This window comes from Salvia miltiorrhiza, chromosome 5, assembly GCF_028751815.1.
Source record: "Salvia miltiorrhiza cultivar Shanhuang (shh) chromosome 5, IMPLAD_Smil_shh, whole genome shotgun sequence".
Lineage (NCBI taxonomy): Eukaryota > Viridiplantae > Streptophyta > Magnoliopsida > Lamiales > Lamiaceae > Salvia > Salvia miltiorrhiza.
Window position 1 is genome coordinate 50,029,756 of NC_080391.1, and position 22,523 is coordinate 50,052,278.

The 22,523-nt window shown below is 38.2% G+C and overlaps 3 protein-coding genes and 1 pseudogene across 6 annotated transcripts in view; 2 read left to right on the plus strand and 2 right to left on the minus strand.

The window, feature by feature from the left end:
- The window catches only part of LOC130987205 (uncharacterized), a 698,101-nt gene that overhangs the window by 30,266 nt on the left and 645,312 nt on the right, over window positions 1-22,523 (minus strand). The window lies entirely within an intron of this gene.
- On the minus strand, window positions 3,632-11,351 carry LOC130987165 (pentatricopeptide repeat-containing protein At4g19440, chloroplastic-like). 2 transcript variants are annotated; one of them, XM_057910810.1, is made up of 4 exons: window positions 8,508-11,351; window positions 7,060-7,190; window positions 5,309-5,432; window positions 3,632-4,883 (listed from the first exon to the last, which is right to left on the minus strand). In XM_057910810.1, exon 1 carries the CDS (start codon window positions 11,083-11,085, stop codon window positions 8,518-8,520), a length of 2,568 nt encoding a protein of 855 aa, XP_057766793.1. In that variant the 5' UTR covers window positions 11,086-11,351; the 3' UTR covers window positions 3,632-4,883; window positions 5,309-5,432; window positions 7,060-7,190; window positions 8,508-8,517. The 2 variants fall into 2 exon arrangements, with proteins under 2 accessions (XP_057766793.1, XP_057766792.1); XM_057910809.1 differs by lacking the exon at window positions 5,309-5,432.
- On the plus strand, window positions 4,255-5,732 carry LOC130987181 (coniferyl alcohol acyltransferase). Its single transcript, XM_057910828.1, has one exon. It carries the CDS (start codon window positions 4,255-4,257, stop codon window positions 5,602-5,604), a length of 1,350 nt encoding a protein of 449 aa, XP_057766811.1. The 3' UTR covers window positions 5,605-5,732.
- Window positions 12,762-14,056, plus strand: LOC130987204 (uncharacterized; annotated as a pseudogene). Its single transcript, XR_009089594.1, has one exon. The product of XR_009089594.1 is annotated as an uncharacterized LOC130987204 (transcript).

Consider the following 22,523-nt stretch of genomic DNA (forward strand, 5'->3'; position numbering starts at 1 on the left):
TATTGTTAGTTGGCCCAAATTTGGCCCAACAAGCCCATGCCCTATCCTCCTTTTTGGCAGCCCTCCCATTTCCCCCTTCCAGTCGAAATTTAGTGCCCTTTTGGGGCTGTGACCCCTGCGCTTCTTCTCCCCCATGAACCTCTTCACCTTCCTTCTCTAGATCATTCTATGGTAGGCTATTTAAAGAGGCCTTGGTCTGTGGCTGTAGATAGGACGAAAATTGCTTAGTGTTCTTCCTTTGTGTGGAGGTGCTACCGGTGAAGGTGTAAGGCTTGTTGGCCGATTGTGGTGCCGGCGAGAGCAACGTCCCCTTTGTGATTCTTCGTGGCTTAGTGTGTGCGTGATCGAGAGGAAGAGAGCTGTACCTGAGCCGAGAAGATCGACGCCCCTTGTTCCTCTCTTTGTGTGTTTTTCCTTGCAGGTTGTCGAGGCTGCTGCTACCTCGTTGCTGCGCCGCTGTGCAGCTGCTGTTTTGCGGCTTTGTAGCTGCGCTGTGGCTGCCCAAAGTCGAAGGAAGCCTTCAACAACGACGACGAGGGTCGATACTCAACAGTGGTATCAGAGCCACGGTTGACCTCGTCGTGGCATTGGTAAGTCGGGGTCCTGACCTTAGGATCCCGCTCTGGTAAAGCGGCTTAAACCTCTCTTGTTTTTCAATTTCTAGTTGCTGCCATCTGGTGCAGTTTAGGCTTGGTGCTTATCTGCTGGTAGATATCTAGGATTCGTGTGTCGATTTCTGATTTAATTATTTTTTCGTTGTTACTATTCACGTGAATAGTGTTTTTGGTCTCTTATTTTTACTTCCGCGGTAAACTCTGTGGTTGTCAATCTTTGTGAGTCTTTGTGATTATTTGCTTCGTGTTGCGATGTCTTCTTTGGCAAATTATGGTTTAGCTCCTTTTAATGGTAAAACGGACTTCGGTTTTTGGCAGCAGAAAATGGAATGTATTTTAATTCAACAAAATGTTTATCAAGTAATTGATGATTCGTATGATGAAGATGTTGATGAGAAAAAGAAAACTCAATTGAATCGTCTTGCCTTGTCTGCTATTGTTCTCAACTTGTCTGAGTGTGTTCTTAGAAAAGTAGGGAGAATGACTTCTGCTAAAGAACTATGGTCTAAGTTAGAGGAGTTGTACACTGGAACCTCGTTGCCGTCTAAGATATTTTTGATTGAAAGGTTTTTCCGTTTCAAACTTGATTTGAATAAGAAAATTGATGAAAATGTTGATGAATTCACTAAGTTAGTTCAAGATATAAAACTGACGGGTGATAAACATATTGATGAGTATGCTCCGTATGCTCTTTTAAATGCTATTCCTGACTCTTACAGTGATGTTAAATCTGCTATTAAGTATGGTAGAGATAATGTGACGCTTGACACTGTTGTGAGTGCTTTAAAGAATAAGGAATTAGATTTAAATTCTAATATTTGTGTTCAAGAACCGGACAAAGTCATGCATGTTAGGGGTGAAAAGAGATTTAATGATAAGTCTAATCATAGATATAAGCCTAGGAAGTGCTATAACTGTGGTGAAGCTGGTCACTATATTAAGGATTGTCCTCACCCTAAGAAAAAACAAGATGTAGAGCATGCTAATGTAATTGGTAATGAAACCAATAGTGATGTGTTCTAAGGTGGAGCTCTTTCTTAATGCCTTAGTGTTGTTCTTTGTGATTGTTTAGGCTTTGTGACTATGTAGCTTTGTGACTATGTGGCTTTGTGAGTTTTACTTTGTGATGACCGTTTGTGTCGCATGTTATCTTCGTGATCATGTGTACTTTGTGATCTGTGCTAGCTCTTTGTGGCCCTTTGTGCTAGACTAACTTTGTGTTAGTGTGCTTCGTGCTTGGTGGTTGTCTTTCTCTTGTTTGTGTTTTGCAGGAATTGACTTGGTTAGTTTACCCGTTGACCTTTGTGGTCTTGTGTTTCCCTGTTATTTCTTTGTGATTTAACAGGGGGCTCGGCGATGATGATTATGGTACAGCTTCCTCTTTGATGCACACAATACCGTGATTGGGCCAAAGGTGGAGATATTGTTAGTTGGCCCAAATTTGGCCCAACAAGCCCATGCCCTATCCTCCTTTTTGGCAGCCCTCCCATTTCCCCCTTCCAGTCGAAATTTAGTGCCCTTTTGGGGCTGTGACCCCTGCGCTTCTTCTCCCCCATGAACCTCTTCACCTTCCTTCTCTAGATCCTTCTATGGTAGGCTATTTAAAGAGGCCTTGGTCTGTGGCTGTAGATAGGACGAAAATTGCTTAGTGTTCTTCCTTTGTGTGGAGGTGCTACCGGTGAAGGTGTAAGGCTTGTTGGCCGATTGTGGTGCCGGCGAGAGCAACGTCCCCTTTGTGATTCTTCGTGGCTTAGTGTGTGCGTGATCGAGAGGAAGAGAGCTGTACCTGAGCCGAGAAGATCGACGCCCCTTGTTCCTCTCTTTGTGTGTTTTTCCTTGCAGGTTGTCGAGGCTGCTGCTACCTCGTTGCTGCGCCGCTGTGCAGCTGCTGTTTTGCGGCTTTGTAGCTGCCCAAAGTCGAAGGAAGCCTTCAACAACGACGACGAGGGTCGATACTCAACAGTAATGAACTTGGAGCAATTCCAATGATTGATTTATATAAGAGCGATTCGACATTCAGCAAACAACACGTGTACATGCATGCAGATGCACTTATCCGCTTCAGGATTCATTACTACATTAATTTATCTAGGGCTCACATACCTATATAATTTGGGGTGTGAGATGACATTGATCGATTTTAATACTTTGGTATTTAAAATTTAAATTAATGTTACCTATAAGAAAATATTATTTGGTGAGTCCCTTGTGCAATACTACTATGGCTATCTATTTTTAACGTTTATTTCGAATTATTTTCATTATCTTTTTCTTCTATAATTTGATTTTTCATTAGTTGAGGAAGTGATGCAGGCAGAAGCTTAATTGAACGATAAGAAACAACAGAAATACAATTGAATCTCTACGAACTCAAATAGTATCTCTTCATTCTAAGAGGTTACAAGCTAATAAGGTGACATCATATACCTATTTCAAATAAATAATATTTCAGGCAACATATGTTTCCAAATTATACGAGTGACATGTACTGAAAAACCAATCATTTGAAGAAATAATGAACTGGAACCTTTTCTTTTCCTATCCAAAGTAAAAGATGTCTACTTTTCGTATTATTTGTTATCGTTTTAAATTTTTGTGCCTTTATTTTTTTGGCATAATTAATCATTTAAACAACGGTCAGAGATGAAATATACAAACCAGAACATCTGACAAGTAAATGAAAAAAAAGGTGTAAAGATAGTAATTGGGCTACGGTATAAACACTTAACATATAAAATACGAACAAGCTAAAATATATAAATTCTATGTAAAACACGTATGAATTTGTTGTGTAAATATATGAATTGTGAAAAATAAAATTTTTGTTACCTATGAGATTTGAACTCAGGACCATAAATTCATCCAACAAAGTGATGAATCAATCGTAAATCTTGATGATCTAAAAGCCGACAATGATTCTATTTTGTATTCTAAAAAATGTTTTTATTTTAGTTCACCCTTGACATAGAACCTAAGGACGCCGCTTGCTTCATGGTTCATCTTTGAACAAATATACATATATTTAATGAAAAATCTATTACTATTGAAGATAGACGATGAACATATTATCCTTAACTGGATATGGTTATTACAATTACTACATTCATCTATTACATCACATTATACACATACAAAAAAATTTCAATGGTTAGGACTTATAATGGTACAAATGTGAACAACTTCCAACCAAAAGACAGAAGCAAGTGGAGGGATTGTTTTGTCTCCCCCATATAATATGGCTACAATTTAATTTCATAGTTCCAACCACTATGCCATCTTCCAGTAATCACGAGAATATTCCGAGTGAAAACAGATTCACTCAACTGCATCATGGGTTTTTTCAATTGGGTCAAGAACCACTTACTTCTTTTAGGCAGAAAGGTCGTAGTGGGGAGTGTGTTTCAGCACCAACAACGGCCGAGGAGAACTGAACTCCCATTGTTCGCGACAGATGTAGTGATGTCGCATTCCACATCGCTCATCAACGGTGTAGAGTGAAAGGAGTGTTGATTTGGCCACCAAGCACCACAGCAGGATTTGCTTTCTGTGCCGTCTCCCTGCAGACTATATAACCAAGATAGGAACTGCCACCAGAAGATCAAACACCACTTTTCACTCGTTACCCTAATTCGTATTCCAAATGGCAAGCGAAAATGTCATCCATGGAAAATTTGAGGTCAAGATAGTTAGAAAAACCATTGTCAAAGCAGCAGATCCTTTACCAGAGAGGCATATTATTTCCCTTTCAAATCTTGACCTATTATCTGGCCGATTTCCAGTGACATACATTTACTTCTATAGTAAACCACAAAGCATTCACTCGATCAGTAATACCCTGATTGAATCTCTTTCTCAATGCCTCAGCCATTTCTATCCTTTTGCAGGTACGATTTCTGAAAATAAGAAATCAGGCGAACCTGAGATCATCTGCGACAATAGTGGAGCACTTGTCACAGAAGCACAAGCAAGCATTCCGCTGAAGGAGTTTGACTTTTACAATCTCAATCAGTCTTTCCAAGGGAAACTAGTCTCCACCGAACACTTCTTTCCAGTGCAAGTCCAAATCACATCCTACATCTGTGGAGGCATATCAATGACGTTCACATTTGACCATGCACTAGGTGATGCAAGTGCCTTCGGCAAGTTCCTGGTGACATGGTCTGAGATAGCCATGAAAAAACCAATATCTTGTTCCCCAGATCATAGCAGAGGTCTTCTTGCCAGGCTCCCTCCCAGATATGATCCGTCCTTGGATGAATCATTCATCACCTGCACCATGGAAGACATATGCAACATGCCTACAATTAGTATATTGCTCAAACGCCTGTATTATATAGATTACTCAAACATTGACAGATTGCAAAGACTTGCCAACACAAATGGGAAGAAAAGAACCAAAATTGAGGCTTTCTCAGCTTATATATGGCAAGTTATGGCAAAAGTTGTCGACAAAAGCCATAATAATTGCAGGATGGGGTGGTTAGTCGACGGACGAACAAGATTATCCAAGAACCAAAACTCTATGTCCAATTACATTGGTAATATGCTATCTCTAGCTTTTGCAGATTCAGATATCAAGAATTTAAAGCAAGGATCCATTGCAGATATAGCAGAAATAGTTCACAAAGCAATTACTACAGTAACTAATGAAGCACATTTTAGGAATCTGATTGATTGGGTGGAGTGCCACAGACCTGGACTGATGTTAGCAAAGAGTGTTCTCGGTCTCATGGGGCCAACAATCGTAATATCATCAGGTAGAAGATTCCCAGTTGCTGAATTAGACTTTGGATTTGGGAGTCCAGTTCTTGGAACAGCCTGTTCGACCATAGAAAGGCTAGGAGTGGGTTATTTAAATCAGAGGCAAAGTGCTAGAGGAGATGGGTCATGGACTGTCTCAGCAATCTTATGGCCGGAGATGGTTGAGGCACTTGAGTTGGATCCTAACCACATAGTTCAGCCAATGAATCTCAACCATATTCTTCCGTGATGCCTTTTTTGTCATGAATATCTAAGTTACGAAAATGGCTGTAGTAGTTGGTAAATAGGGTACTCTTCACCCTCGTGTACTAATTACTATATAAGACACATCTGTCGTTTTCCGCGTCAGTTTTATCATTCATCTGATTGATTTAATTTTAAACTGATCGCTGACATATGCAGTACTAAGAAACTACTAACTACTTATCCACTTTCAATTTCAGAAAAATCAAGGATGAAATTAATTTGAAAAGAATTTTGAAAACTAGGATATTTGAGCTGCTGAATAAAATTTATGTCCTGATATAAATATTCTTTGGAACATAAGCATTGAACAACCTTGATGGTGCTCAGAGAATAAAAAATGAGCCGGATAATATAAAAACCAAGCCAAGCATGTAGCTTAGCTTGCTGCTTGTCTGGGCAGATGATTGATAAAGAAGTTTCCCTTATCAATCTCAACATCTTATACATCATATGATCATATATTTTACAAAGACAGCTAGCCCAAAAGCGGCAGCACATAAAACTTGGAATTCTGAATTTTAGAAAAAAAACCATATATTGATCAACAAAGTAGAAAGAAATCAAATCAAGCTTTAAAAAACAAAATAAATATTTAACACTATCAAGGCTTTAATATTACCAACTGGCTTAAAGGCTCAGTTCATGACAACATAAAAGAAGGGAGAATCAATCTACCCACTCCAGCCCACAGCCACATCCCACCAAAAAAAACATTACATCCTAACAACTGAATAGATCCAATATGGAAACATGCAGCATTTTTTGCTATATCAGTAGTCCAGTACATAGTATCCATATTGCCAAAAGGATAATTAGTCACTCAGTCTCAGTCACAAAATGTAAATTCAAAACACCTATATCTTAGTTTCAAGGTAAAATGAAGTAAGCCTCAGACAGTTCATCAAACCCATTATTGTGAGTTGCAATAATCAAGTGAATGACTAGAAGTAATTCAACACTCAACCATATAGGACCCAGTCATAACCAACCACTGCTTGGGGGGTCAATAGAAGACTATTCAGGAACATTGTATAACCTACAGTACCATGTTAACGCCTATGACTTGTGAGTATTACTCCTTACTCTAAAATCTAAATAATAATTCAAGTTAAGGGAGCCTTTGGACTAATAAACCAAACATCAACTCACTGGCGATTCTCTCTAATTCAATTACAGCTGCTGGTCAAAACAGGAGTTCCAGTGCAAATCATGTGTAAGAATTTCATTCCCCAAGTGCCAATGGCTCTTCCAAAATTGTAGGATGAATCACGTCAAATAAAAAACTTTAAGCAATTGTCCATATCTCAGAGAAAAACACATGCATATTAACAGCAAAAATAAAAACCAAGCAATTCTAGTAGAGACAAAAATCAATTGAATATCTTAATGCAGAAGAGAACCAATGAGACCAGGAAGCATTTTGAGCAAATTACCGTACCTTGTAGTCCATGCAGTCTGAGATTGAATCAATGGATGTGCACTCAAGGTCAGCCCGGCGAAGTCAGATGCTGACAGACCTATTTTTTTGTTTGTTGGATGATCTCATGATCCAATCTTCATGTCCCAAAGCTGACATTGACATCCAGTAAATAGTTAATAATGTCACTATCATATGAAAGAAAAACAATGTACGCCTTCACATAAGCAGAAAATTACAAAAGGTTCAATTGTTTTTTCTCCTCTTCAAGCATGCAAGGGGGAATCTGATAAGATTCTAAGAACAAGGCTTTTCCCATATTTAGTACAAGAATAAAATCAAATTACCTGCAACGGTTCAAATAGACCCATTACACTAAGAGCACCTATACATAAAAGCTTAGAAGAAAGAATATAGAAGAGCTTCTTTCTGAGGTAACTATATACTACCTTAGCAACATTCGTTCAACAATTTATCCCTTACCACCAATTCAATTCACAAGGAGAAGCTGTAGACTTCAAGGTATTGTGATCAAAATAAAAATGTGATACAAATCTATTTCCAATTTTCCACTAACTGCTTAGAGGGTTCTTCTGATACCAAAGTGTATTTGGAAACATATTGGAGAGATCAAGGCAAACATATATAGTAACAAGAAAGAAAAAAAACAGTTTCTACACTTGAAAGACATAATATACCAGATGATATTCAGAAAGCTCTCCATTATTTAAATCAAGCTGGATCAACATATTTAGCACAATATATGTTTTCAGACAAAAACATTTGGTCTCCAAAATGTTAAGTGGTACATAATCAGAAATTCGTTAAGTTCAAAACAACAAATGAAACTAAAAAACGAACATACAGTATTTTGCAATCATAATATTCAAAAGGTCCAGTCAGTATATGCTCAGGGTGATAATTCTACCCAAGATTCTACATTGAATTTTCTGCATTGAAGTGTTTTAAGTGAACAAAATAAAACCCTCGTTTAAAGAAAAAGAACTATCATCCAGCCTGCTCCCTTTCCCACTAACTAATGGTATAGTGCAAACTACCCTACAAAGTTTCATACATCAGGGAACTTTCTGATCCTTGAATGTCATTTTCCTCAAAGACCCAAGACAACAGATATTTGAATTGAATGCATCTGAGCATGTCAAAAGATTGCCAAGAGCCACATACAAAATAACTGATGCTGCTGTCAAGCTATCAACAAGACAACAACTATCCTGAGAACACAGAAATACACTCATACACACAAAACAACAAAAAGAGAGTAACAGTTGCACTAAAAAAAAGCAACAACATACCAGAAAAGAAATAAGTAGAAGAAGAATAAGAAGAAAAGGAAGAAGGTGACCCAAAGAACATCAATATAAGGAATAAATAGATGAGTATTACTTTCTGAAGGATTGATTATAAGTATGTTCGAAAATTGCATGAAGAAAAGTAGAATAAAGGCCTACCAGTCCAGAGTTAGTCATTTTCAGTCTTTGATTGCTGGGACATACGGTGAACCAATGAAGTATGTGTAACATCATCTAAATTTATTCCTCTATCAGACATGTGTTCCCACAGAGAGAAAACTTCCTTTGCATCCCCTTCCTTGCTGAATCCATGTAACAGTACATTGAAAGTCACAGAATCAGGAGCGATTCCTTTGCTTAGCATTTCCCTCAGACTCTGAGCAGCCTCTGCCTTCCTACCCAACTTGCAGTACCAATAGATTATTATTGTATAAGTAATCTTGTTCGGTTGTATGTTAAATGAAGACATTTCCTGCAAGAGACTCGTTACTTCATTCATCTGGCCTAGCTTACAATAACCACCAATTAGTGCAGTGTAACATACTACATCAGGCTGCAAACCATCCTTTCTCATTTCATCAAGCAGATATGTCGATTCACCTACTCTGCCAAGATTGCCCATTCCATGTATTAGAGAAGTATAGGTGGCGAGGGTGCATGGAATACCTTTGCTTCTCATCTCATCAAGGAGTTTAAAGGCCTCTGGCATGTTTCCAACCCTAGAGTATGCTCTAATGAGTATGTTATATACAACAGAATTCGGCGTAACATTCTGCTGGAGCAACATATCAAGGAAATTCATAGCCTCTTCAAACTTATCACGATTGCAATACCCACCTATCATTACCGCATACAAATAAACATCCGGAACAAGATCATTCCTTCGGCATTCATGCCAAAGCATCAGAGCTTCATCCATTTTACCCTTTTTAAGTAATCCGTTTATCAGCACGTTGTATGTCACGGTGTCTGGAGAGATTCCTTTATCAATCATTTCTTCCTTGAGCTTAAAGCCAATCTCCAACCTATCCTCTTTGCAACACCCATAGATTAGTGCATTGTACGTGAAAGTATCCAAACTAACACCACAATCCGACATGCTCTTGATGATAGATTTGGCTTCTTGCAGCTTACCAATTTCACAAAGTCCAAAAACAAGAGCGTTTGAGGTCACTGTATTGGCAGCAACTCCTGTACCCTGTACACCATAATATAGTTTCAAGGCTTCTGAATGCTTATGATTCCGGCAAAGTCCACTCATCAAAGTTGTCAGCAACACATTGCGAGGCCTCAAATTCTTAAAGATCATTAACATGGTATACCTAAGAGCTGAGTCAAATCTTAAGTTTTTACATAATCCATGAATGACAGAATCTATAGTACCTAAGTTTATACTTAAACCTTCTTCTATCATCTTTCTTAAGAACTGATCAGCTAAATCTATTTGATTGTCCTTGCAGAGTCCATTTATGAGAGTATTATAAGTAACTGAATTTGGAATAACACCTAGTAATGACATATCATCCTTTAACTTCACGGCAATTGCCACATTTCCCATCTCACAAAACCCATGAATCAATGTGTTATAAACAACAACATTGGGAATAAGCCCCTTACTTGACATCTCTGTCAAGACACAATCAGCTTCACCGTATTTCTGAAGTTTCATCAGACAGTTAATCAGCACACCATAAGTAACAAGAGTTGGTTTCATCCCCTTATCTACCATTCTCTCCTTAAGCTGAAATGCCTCTTCCAGTCTCCTACTTTTGCAAAGGCCATGCATAAGGTTATTATATGTAACAACATTCGGCGCAACGCCTTTACTCTCCATTTGCTTAAACAGTTCGATTGCCTCCTCAACCTTACCTCTTTTGCACTGTGCATTTATTGCAATACTGTATAAGTAAACATCTGGCGAAAATTGGCTCGAAACAATAGTAAAAACTTCATAGCCTTTCTCCGGTTCGTCTCCCTTAACAAGTGAGCTCATAAAAAAAGTGCAAGTCCTGAAAGATGGGACAAATCCTCTACTGGCTAACAGCCTAAACACATCCATTGCAACATCAAACCCCAAGCTCTTAAGGTCACTAGCATAAAGATGAACCAAAATATCAAACCCTCTGACCCCTCCCCTAAATTGCTCCGAACCCAAACAAACATCCACCAAAACAGTGGCGATCTCCCTATGCAAATCCACAATATCATCCCTCAATGTCATGGGCAAATTCCCATCAATAAATCTTTTCAAGAGCAATCGAGCAGCTGCATCAAGATTCTTAGAAAGTAACAAGTGGAACAATACACAATAGGATCTAAGCGTGAATTTAAAGCTGTGGCCGTTCCCCGCAATGTAAAAGAACTTCAATGCAGTGGAAGGATCAACATTTTTATGAATTTCCCAGAAAATAGAATCAAATTGATGAGGATTCAAATCTTTTAGCAAATCGCTACACTGAAATGAATTCAAACTCGGTGCCGATAGAATAGAAGACAAACTTTTCGTGTCAAGAAACCGCTGATCAAATGCAGCTGAAGCAGGGGGCGTCGCCACGAAATCTGATTGGCACGCTTCTTTCGGTTTAGGTTTTGTGTTTAGATTTTCCGGTCGTTGTAAAGGATGGGGCCAAACGGTTAGGGGTCGTTTGATCGGAGGGAAGAGTATTGCGGCGGTGTTGATGGCGGCAGCGGCAGCGGCGGCGGCGGCTTTCTGGACCGCGGATCTTCTCATCTCCATGTAGAGCTTGGATGTGTTTGGAATGTGTGGAAAAAGTGGAGGTCTAGAGAGGTGGTGTGTTTTTGGAAAGAGGGGATGGTGGCGGCGACGCCATCAAAGTCGGGAGAAGTTTTTTGGTAGCGGAAGAGAAGAGGCCACGAAGGGCGAGTGAGAGAGAACGGGTCCTACACGGGTAACGGGTCGGGTTTCTGAATCTATCAGATCCAAACACCGTAAACCCTCTGACTGGGTAGGAGTAGAGTGGGAGGGAGAATCAGGGTTTATGAGCCTAAGAGCTCAAGAAAACAAAAATTTGACCCGAATTTTATATTGGCCCGCGTTTTATAGTTTTGATAATGGCCCAGTTTATATTTTTCGGACATCCGTATGGTGTGGATGGAAGGACACGAGTTTTAACAAAAATAGTGAAAAATATATACTTCTTCGGTCCTTCAAATAATTTTTGAGTATGTGACGTCATGAGTTTTAAGGAAAAGTTGTTAATTATATTGGTAGTTGAGAAAAAATGTTATACTCCCTCCGTCCACGAATCATCTTCTTGTTTGCCTCTAAAATTTTGTCCACCAAATAACTCCATACTCTGCTTTTTGGACATATATATCCTTCCTTTATTTTTAAATTACGACCTTCTACCAATTAGGCCCACCACACTACTCACTAATTAATCTCACTTAATTAGGCTCATCTAATTAAATTGGCTAACAGCTGTCAGCCTCTTTAATTTATTTTACCATTTTCGGCCCACTTAAAATAGGGTTGCTTCCCTATTTTATTCCCTAAAATGGGAATTGGAACCAATTCGGCGCAAACCCTAACTTCTTGAGTAGCGCCGCTTTCCCTTTACTTCCTCTTCTCCGATCTTCTTCTTCCTCCCACCAGTTGATGTTCTATGGCTTCTCTTCCGACGTCTCCTCCCACTTATTCAATTGAGAGGGTTGTTGAATCAGAGGAAGTCGATACATTTTTCGTCTATCCCTCCATGGAAGATGTAGTGAATAAGTATGTGGCTTCTCTTGAAGAGGTCGTGCCGGAGACTGAATCATTCGTGTCGGAGACTGAATCATTTGTGCCGGAGACTGATTCATTCGTGGTGGAGACGGAATCCATGGTTGAGGAGACTGAATCTTTTGTAGATTCCACTCCGGCAATTGGATCTGTTGACCCGTGGTCGCCGCCGACCCCTACTCCACCTCCAACGGCACCGGCACCCGGATCTGTGGAAGAAGCCATTTTTTACAATTTTGCTCAGTTTGAAGCCGAGAAATACACGAAATACGTAGGTATTTCGGAGTCCATCGGCGATGATACTGAGTACCAAGCATGGTTTGCTGTCGGTGGCCTCGTCTCTGACGTACGGCCGCTGCCCCGCATACCGCCGCCGCCTTCAGATCCCTGTCCGCGCCGCCGCTACCTTAAAACCCTAGCCATCTATTTTCCTTGCATGCTAGATTTGCTCGATTAAGGTGATATCTTAACTGAATCTATCGTCTCTTTTGTTTTGTTGGTGGCTGGTGATGCCTATGGGTCTGTTGGTTGGCTGGTGATGCCTATGGTGTTTGTTGTTTGCTAGTTGTGCCTGAATATATGCGCTGAATATGTTCTCTGTATGTGCTCCGGTGATGTTCTTGTTGAACATACAAAGTCAGGAAAAGAAGTATACAAAGTCAGAAATGGAGCATGCAAAGTCAGAAATGAACAAAAATCCCTTAATCATAGGGATTTTTGTACGACTATCATCTTCCCTTTGTAGTATAAAATGAATGATTGTAAATCAAAGAAAGATATCAAGTAATACAATTACAATCTTTAGTTTCTCTTTCTCTCTGCATTATGATGATACCATGTTTCAACATGGTATCAGAGCAGGTTCAACCCTAGGAACTCAGAAACGAATCATCATCGTTCATAATCCAAAACCAAAACCGTTCCTAGCCAATTCACCAAATCAAGGCAGACCCTGTTCTTCATTTCCTGAAAAAAAAAATGCCAGGAGAGATTGAAACCATAAACCAAACAGATTCAAATAACCCAAATCCAAACAGAATCCACAGAATGGGTCGAAGAGACCCAAATCCAATCAACTGCAATGAAGAAGGGATTAATAAGCACCGAAAATTAATCGGAAATTGCCGATTATTTCAGTTCCTCCCTGGATTCGATGGCAGATATGATAAACTTTGTCGGGACATTCTCAAGAAAGTTCTCATTCCCTCAGTCGAGTCGGCGTTCTCAAAAGTGAGGTGGGAGGCCGCCCGGCTACAGCCGGCAACCAACCCGGACCCTTCATCATCGGGTTCCAGCAGCGGCGATTTCTCGCCGGCGCCGATGCACGGCGCGCAGCTCACCGTCGCGTACCAGGGCGTCCCCGGCGCGTACAGCGAGGCCGCCGCCGGGAAAGCGTACCCTAACTGCGAGGCGATTCCCTGCTGTGAGAAAGCTCACACTAACAAAGGCGCATGGACTAAGGAGGAGGACGACCGGTTGATCGCCTACATCCGCGCCCATGGGGAAGGCTGCTGGCGCTCCCTCCCCAAGGCCGCCGGCCTCCTCCACTGCGGCAAGAGCTGCCGCCTCCGCTGGATCAACTACCTCCGCCCCGACCTCAAGCGCGGCAACTTCACCTCCGTCCCGACCTCAAGGGCGGTCAAGAGAGAGAAGTGCCCGGATTTGAATCTTGAGCTGAGAATCAGCCCGCCGTATCAGCAGAATATTCAGACTGGAGAGGAGAAGAAAAGACACGAAAATGGGGAAGGAGCGGCGCATGATTGTGGAGGAAAAGGAAAAATAGGTATAGGGTTTGGTGGCTTGCCACTAAACCCTTCAACTTTTGCTAAATTATTAAATAGACCCCACTCTATGCAAAGTGACCTCCCTACTATTGTTAAATATCAGATTGGCCCCCATTTGCAACCTAGTCCTCCATTATCTAGAGATTTATACAAAATACCCCATAAATTACAAAACCACCCCAAACCTCTACATAATACTAAAAACACCTCTCAATTATGTAGAAATTCCCTAAATACTTCCGCTGCATATCAAACATCTTGTGATAATAGGGATAGAGATAAAGGGTGGATTTTTGATTGTGGAGCCACTGATACAATGACTTTTGATAAAACTGATATTATTAAGTCATCAACATCACATCGTACGCATGTTCAGACTGCAAACGGTGATTTGACTCGTGTTAAAGGAGCCGGAACTATAGAAATTTCCCCTACTTTACATCTCTCAAATTGTCTTTATGTCCCGTCTCTTTCACACAAACTCTTATCTATTAGCCATGTTACAAAAGAACTCAATTGTACCATGATAATGCATCCCCACTTCTGTTTGCTTCAGGATATCAGGACGGGGGAGATTATTGGGCGTGGCACTGAGCGAGATGGATTGTACTATGTGGATGAGATAGCTCAACAAGGCAAGGTGATGCTGGCTCACGGAACTGCTGACCGAGAAGCCTGGCTTTGGCACCGTCGGTTAGGGCATCCATCCATGGGGTATCTTAAGCTTTTATTTCCTAAATTAATAAAAAATAATGAGAATTTATCTTGTGAAACTTGTGTTTTAGCTAAAAGCCACCGAAAATCTTTTAAGCCTAATGACACACAAGTAAACTCCATATTTTCTCTTGTTCATTCTGATGTTTGGGGTCCTTCACCCGTGGTAGGGGGACAAGGTTTTAAATATTTTCTGTTATTTATTGATGATTGTACTAGGACTCTTAAACTTCAAACACCATTACAGAAATTGTCTACTCTGGCCTCCATACCTCTTGTCCTTACACTTCAACCACGGGTCTTTGGGTGCTCTGTTTTCGTTCACATTCCTAAACATGAACGCACCAAACTCTCTCCTTGTGCAGTCAAGTGTGTGTTTGTAGGATATGGAGTTAATCAAAAAGGATATAGGTGTTACAATTCCAAAACCCGTCAAATCATCACCACCATGAACTGTGATTTCCTTGAAACTGAGTATTTTTACGATAACCACCTTACCAGTCAGGGGGAGAGTGAGAGTGAGATCGACTTGTTAAGATGGTTACCAATGCCAGTCTCGGAAGCAGATCCAGCAGAAAAAGTTAACCTAGCCACCGAGCTTACTTCATTCACATCTGAGCAATCCAATCCACCGCCGCCCCAAATATCTTCTTCGCCACTGATATCTGAGGTAAGAGATTCTGAACCTATTACTATGATTTCGGGTTCTACTGATCCTGTTTCTCAAGTGGTTGAAGAAGAAGAACAGGAAGTACAGGAGGAGCATACCATGGGTGCAGACAAGGAGAGATATGTGTTACCCCCTAGAAGTACTCGAGGAATTCCTCCTAAACGTTATTCACCAGAAAAGTTTGGGAAGAACTCTCGGTATTCTATTGGGGGTATCGCCAAAGGAAACCTATCCAAAACTGCCGCTGCCTATGAAGTAGCTTTGTATGACGAAGAGATCCCAAAGAATGCGGAACAGGCCATAAAGATTCCACATTGGAGAGATGCCATGAAGAAAGAAATAAGTGCACTGAATCGAAACCATACATGGGAGAAGTGTAGACTACCAAAGGGGAAGAAAACTGTAGGATGCAAATGGGTCTTCACAATCAAAAGGAGACCGGATGGATCTATTGAGCGTTACAAGGCTCGATTGGTCGCAAAAGGATACACACAGATGTATGGGATCGACTACGAGGAGACCTTCTCACCTGTTGCAAAGATGAACACTGTCAGAGTGCTCCTCTCAATTGCTGCTAATAAGGACTGGGATCTTCATCAGTTCGATGTTACAAATGCTTTCCTTCATGGAGAGCTTGAAGAAGAGAGAGAAGTCTACATGGAGGTGCCTCAAGGTTTTTCAGGAGATTTTGGAGAGGGTGAAGTTTGCAAGTTGAAGAAAACCTTATATGGGCTCAAGCAGTCTCCCAGAGCTTGGTTTGGAAGATTCACCGCAGCCATGAAGAAGTTTGGGTACCAGCAAAGCAACTCAAATCACACTTTATTCTTAAAGAAACGAGGTGATCTGATCTCTTGTTTGGTCATTTATGTTGATGACATGATCATAACAGGGAATGACACAGAGGAGATTCAGAAGTTAAAAGAAAGCTTGTTCAAAGAGTTCGAAATGAAGGACTTAGGAAAACTAAAATACTTCCTCGGAATTGAAGTTCTCAGGTCAAAGAAGGGGATCTTCATCAACCAGAAAAAGTATACTCTAGATCTCCTAGCTGAAACTGGGATGCTAGACTGCAAGCCAGCAGAAACTCCTATTATCGTAAATCATGGGCTACAAATTGTGGAAGGAGCTCAGTTAGCCGATAAAGGACAATATCAGCGTCTGGTAGGGAAACTAATCTACCTTTCTCATACTCGACCTGACATTGCTTATGCTGTTGGTGTTGTTAGTCAATTCATGCACCAACCACAGGCTGACCACATGGAAGCTGCGCTAAGAATTGTGAGATATTTGAAGAAGACTTTTGACTATGGAGTACTGTTCAAAAAGACTGGACACCTTGAGATACAAGCTTACACCGATGCTGACTGGGCAGGAAACCCGAATGACAGAAAGTCAACAGCTGGATACTTTGCATCTATTGGAGGCAACCTTGTCTCATGGAGAAGTAAGAAACAAAAGGTGGTTGCTCTCTTAAGTGCAGAATCAGAATTCAGAGGGATCAAAAGCGGGTTAACTGAAGTCCTTTGGCTAAGAAGATTGTTGATGGAATTAGGCCTTCATCCAACAAAGACGTGCAAATTGTACTGCGACAACAAGGCTGCCATTAGCATATCTGAAAACCCAGTTCAACATGATAGAACTAAACATGTCGAAGTGGATAGGCACTTTATCAAGGAGGAGATTGAGGAAAAGATTGTGGAGCTCCCGTTTGTGAGGTCTGAAGATCAGCTCGCTGATATCCTAACCAAGGCTGTGGACTTCAAAAGTTTTTCAGAAGTTCTCTCCAAGTTGAGTATCGGAAATCCCGTCACTCAACTTGAGGGGGAGTGTTGAACATACAAAGTCAGGAAAAGAAGTATAGAAAGTCAGAAATGGAGCATGCAAAGTCAGAAATGAACAAAAATCCCTTAATCATAGGGATTTTTGTACGACTATCATCTTCCCTTTGTAGTATAAAATGAATGATTGTAAATCAAAGAAAGATATCAAGTAATACAATTACAATCTTTAGTTTCTCTTTCTCTCTGCATTATGATGATACCATGTTTCAACAGTTCTCTGGTGCTGTGTATATGTTCTCTGAATACTTGTTGTTGGTGATGCCTGCATTTCAGATTTTAATTGATTACTACTGATACTATAAGTTGGTCTTAGTCAGCCCCAATGATGATGTATAATCTGAGGGGAATTGTTTACCTTTTAAGAGAGCCATCACTAAGTTTATGACTTAGTTTGGAGGTTTCTTATGATGTAAACATACAAAATGCCTTACACTTAAAAAGTTTACATTCCAAACATACAAAATGAAGCCATGGAATGATGTTTGGTTTTGTAAACCCAACCCAAAATGGAATTCCTACACTACTCTAACTGATTTGCACATGCATGAACCCCTCCATGATTTCTTGCATCTCTTCTTCCTCCATGGTTTGATGTGTTGCCTCTTCATAGCTGCCATTATCTTGTAGACCCTCTAGGTACTCTACACACTCCTGCACTAGTACTTCATCAACTTGTAGAGTTTCTGGTAGAGTCCCTGCCCTTTTTTCATGTTCTTTAATTTGATAGGAATGCCTGCTGCTTGCTACGCCGCTGCCTCCTTCCAGATCGTATAGATCGTCTTGTCACTTGTGTTGAAGATGCTGGCAGCCTCGTGCTTAGCCCCGTACTTCAATTTGCCGTTCGAACTATGTTGCAATAGCCACTGTGCTATTTGATTCCTTTTGTCTTCAGTTAGTTTATTGCTTCCCCTAAATTCTGCCATTTTGTGTTGTTGAGAACATTGAATGAGTTCAACTACTACTCCATGTATTTATGGACTAAGTAAGTAGGTAGGTGTGGTTTAAAATTCCCTCCAAAAATTTTGGAGGGTGTTACTATACAAGGTGGCGTCACTTTAGCTTTGTAAATCACCTTTAATTCATTTTCAATGAAGTCGGTTTTTTCTCTTTTTGCAATCTCTTTATCTGTTGACATTTAATTTTGTGCATGCATATGACATCAATTTATGTTTTCCAGCATTAAATTCATGGATATTAGACCAAGTGTCTAATTAAATTCGCAGCAGATTTTGCACTGTTCTGTAAATTTAAAAGATAAATTAAAAAACCTAAGAACAAATTTAATTAAACATTAAAAAAAATCAAGAAATAGCTTAACGAAAAAAACAAAAATAATTTAAGTCAAAACTTAAAAAAAATGCCAAATAGTTAGTGAAAGATTACTAAAAGTAATCACAATACATTATCACTACCATTTTAGTCTTTTACACCACTTTTTTTAGCTTTCTTAAAACCGGTGCCGAACACCAAATAGGAAGATGATTCGTGGACGGAGGGAGTAATTAGTATTGAAAGCGGTAAAAATATGTATAATTAGCATTGAGAATTATGAAATGTTAAAAAGTAAGAATAAATAAAGTATTATTAGCGGTGGAGTAATATCCCAAAATGGATAGGAGGTTATTCGGGGGATGGAGGGAGTATAAATCTGGACAAATCGGCGCTGAGATACGACGTCGTCATTTTTTATTTGAGGAAAATAACCAAAAACTAAAATATGAAAGTGAACGATAAAAATTTATCTACAAATTTCACAAATTCAGAAAGCAAATTTTGTCTTTAAGATTTCGGGATTTCAAAAAGCCAATTTCATAATTCAGAGAGCCAAATTTAGAAATTCGGAATATAAAAAATGGATCAAAAATTGAACAGTGAAGATTAATTTTTATAGTGAGAAATTGTCCTCGTCAAAATTCAGGCATTTCAAGTTATTTGGGAAAAAATGAAAAACGAGTCAAAAATTTAATAAGTTTAAAGTTCATGTATTTATAACTATATTTTAAAGTTCATGTTAAATACCAAAAGAAAGTAAAGTTCATGTATTTATAACTAAGATTTAAAGTTCATGTTAAATACCAAAAAGTGAGTAAAATTCATGTATTTAGAGCAGCCATAATAGGGGCTCAATAGCCGGTGCGAGCCTCCATTTATTGCACCCCTCCCCAATGCCGCACCAACGATGCAAAGAGGCGAAGCGCTGGGGCTCCGGGTGCAGCCTCAGGCGCGTGTGCCCACCTCCCACTTTTTCGTATTTTACATTAAAAAAAATTCAAAATTTGAAAAATCTGGAAGAGAGACGTTGGGTTTTGGCCGTTTTTTTCGGCCGTTGCCCCCTCCCCCCCCCCCCCCCCTTTTTCTTATTTTGCTTCTATAAATATGTTCATTCCCTATTTCCTCTCCTACTACTACTATACTTCATCTTCTATAATTTATACTCTCACAAAACCATGAAAGAAGATTGGAAAAATTATTGGCGTGAACACCCCCAAAATCCATCTCCCAAATTAAATTAAAAATAAGAATAAAAATAAATAAAAAATGAAAAGTAAATCTAGTGAGCCAAGAGTGGGCTCTCCCATTGTGGAGAGTGGGTGCAATAGGAGTGGGGACCACAATTGTGCACCCACCTTGGCTCACCATTGTGGATGCTCTTATATACCAATTACCCTAATATTATTCATCTACTTTTGGTGTGCTTATAGAGTCATGGGAGTAAAAAGTACTCCCCCCGTCTCATTCCAATAGACTCATTTTTCTTTTTAGGATGTCCCACTCCAATAGGCTCATTTTCTTTTTTGGGCAAAAAAAATTATACTTAATTGGTGTGAACCACACCACTTTACTACCAATTTCCTACTAAAAAGTAAATTTTCTTAATCTTCGTACCCAAAAGAAGTGAACCTATTAGAGTGGGACGGAGGGAGTAATAAAATAAAAATAGTGAAATTCTATTTTATAGAATTTAAGAAAAAAGAAATAAGGGATTTTAAGGTAGAGTTTTTCTTCTCTCTATCTTTCTCACTGTAGTGAAGCGACACATACGATACGATGAAGCGCAATCTGTTGGTAAGACGTTTCTCCTCCAACCAATAGGAGTCATCTAGAGAGTTAGCTTGTGAGTTGTTTTTCCTTTATTTGAGTAACAACAATTTATAAAAAAAAAAAATTACAACTAAAACAACACACCTAAAAGAAGAAAAAAAGTGTGTGTGTTGGCTAAGCAGTAAGGCGTTAATGTCCAAGTCCAAAGGTCTTGGGTTCGAGTCCCCTGTGGTGCGACCTCTATATATAATATAAAGCAGCAGTTCAACGGTAACAATTTACCGGCAAATTTTGAAAATCAGTTTTCACTTCTAACTAATTAGGCTTATTTTTCGGCTAACACAATCTTACCAGTTACCACAATTTATTTCATGTTTTATTTTTTTGCCACTAAAAAAAACTCTACCTTTACCACTAGCAAATAACTACTCCCTCCGTCCCGGTTCAATAGTCTCATTTCATTTGGGCACGAAGATTAAGAAACTTGTTTTTTTAGTGTAAAAGTGAGTAAAGATGTGTAGGACCACATTGTTTGTAGTGTAAAATCATTACCAAACATAAAAATGAGTCTATTGGAGTGGGACGTCTCGAAAAGAAAAATGAGACTATTGGAGTGGGACGGAGGGAATACTGTTTACCATTTCCACTCTAAAATAAATTTTTAGCTTTTTTATATTTTGTTTTTGTTATTTTCATTTTCTTCTTTTTCCTTCTAAAATTGTAATTTAACAATGATAAAATATTAAATATATATTAAATTAAAAATCATGATAAGAATAAAAATGTTATAGGAATTAAAAGTCTCAAACTTATTTCATTTTTATCTTTTGATTTTATTTTATTTATATGTTTTTTATATTTTTATTTATTTCATTTGCTTTATTTTCATTTTCTTCTCAATTTTATTTTATTTTCTTTATCACGAAAATCTGACAAAAAATATCTATATTTATATAATATATGAAAAAAAAACAGTTCTAACAGTAATATTTTTCCATCAATTTATATAACATTTTTTCACCAACTTTTCTCTTCTTTCTCTTCTATTGTTTTGTGTTTTGATTATTTTCTAAAAATTATCAAAAAATGATCTTTAATTTACAAAATCATCAAAAATGAATTTGAAACTAATAATCTATGGTAAGTTATAGTTTTAAAGAAAAACCTTTTCCCTTCCCTCATAAAATTAAAAATAATATTTGTTCTCTCTCATCTCTCCTAAATTTAACATGCGATTTTTTCTCTCTCTTTGCTTCCCTTTATGTATTAAACTTATTTACTTTTCTATATTTTTATTACATAGCAATCTTTGTGTTTTTTTATTTAAACATATTTTTTTAATTATATATTTTTTTAGTGCGATTAAGGATAAGGGGATTACATTGGTTTGTCTAAGAACTATTTAATTTTAAGAATAAAAATTTTAAAATAATAAATTTTAAAAAGAATAATTTATATTAATATTAATATAAATTTATAGATGAATAATTTGTTATAGGGATTAGCTACAATATTAATTCTTTTTAAAATATAACCTAGGAACCATTTTCAGCCTGTAGATTATCAAGATCTACGGGTGAATTATCACTTTATTTGATGAATTCAAGTTCTTGGGTTCGAATTTAATAGGAAGCTAAAATTTTAATTTTCGAAATTCAAATATTTACACATCAAATTTAAACGTATTCTACATAAAATTAAGAATAATTCAGAGGTCCATAGTTTAAAATGGTTTATATTTTAAGAGGGTTTTGTGGTGTAACCCCTCAAATCAGTTATATATCTGAAAAAATATATAGAATTTGATTTATATGTCTAAAAAATAAAATTTCAAATTCGGTTTAAATTTTAGTTATGTTTGTGTAAGAATTATTAATTTATTTATATAAACTTATTTGTCTATCTTTTCTTGATTATATTTAATATTAGTTGATATTTGTATTTTTTTTTTTTTGACTTGGGGGAGTTGGGGAGGGGGAGCAGTGGGGTTTGAACTCGGGACCTCACTGTTCACACACAGGAGATCGCACCGTTTGGTGTATATATTAAAAATCTCATAGTGTGTTTTTTGTCGTAATTTTACTTTTTATCTTTATAAATTTAATTTATTACTATATGTTACTCATTAAATTTAATATTGTACTCATTAAGTTGATAATATTGTTAATATACATATTTTAAATAAAATAATATTTAAAATTAATATATACATTATTTTTGGTTATCAATTAATTCACTTCATACATAACGATACTTTGATAATTATATATATACATATATATATATATATATATTTAAACTTATAAAGTATGTCATGGTCCGTACATGTACATCGCATGAGAGGACATACTAGTTTATCAAAAAAGAAGAACGAAGAAAAAA

Bases quoted from the DNA above. Each gene is read 5' to 3' on its own strand.
- LOC130987181 (XM_057910828.1), top strand. From the start codon at position 4,255: ATGGCAAGCGAAAATGTCATCCATGGAAAATTTGAGGTCAAGATAGTT.
- LOC130987165 (XM_057910809.1), bottom strand. From the start codon at position 11,085: ATGGAGATGAGAAGATCCGCGGTCCAGAAAGCCGCCGCCGCCGCTGCC.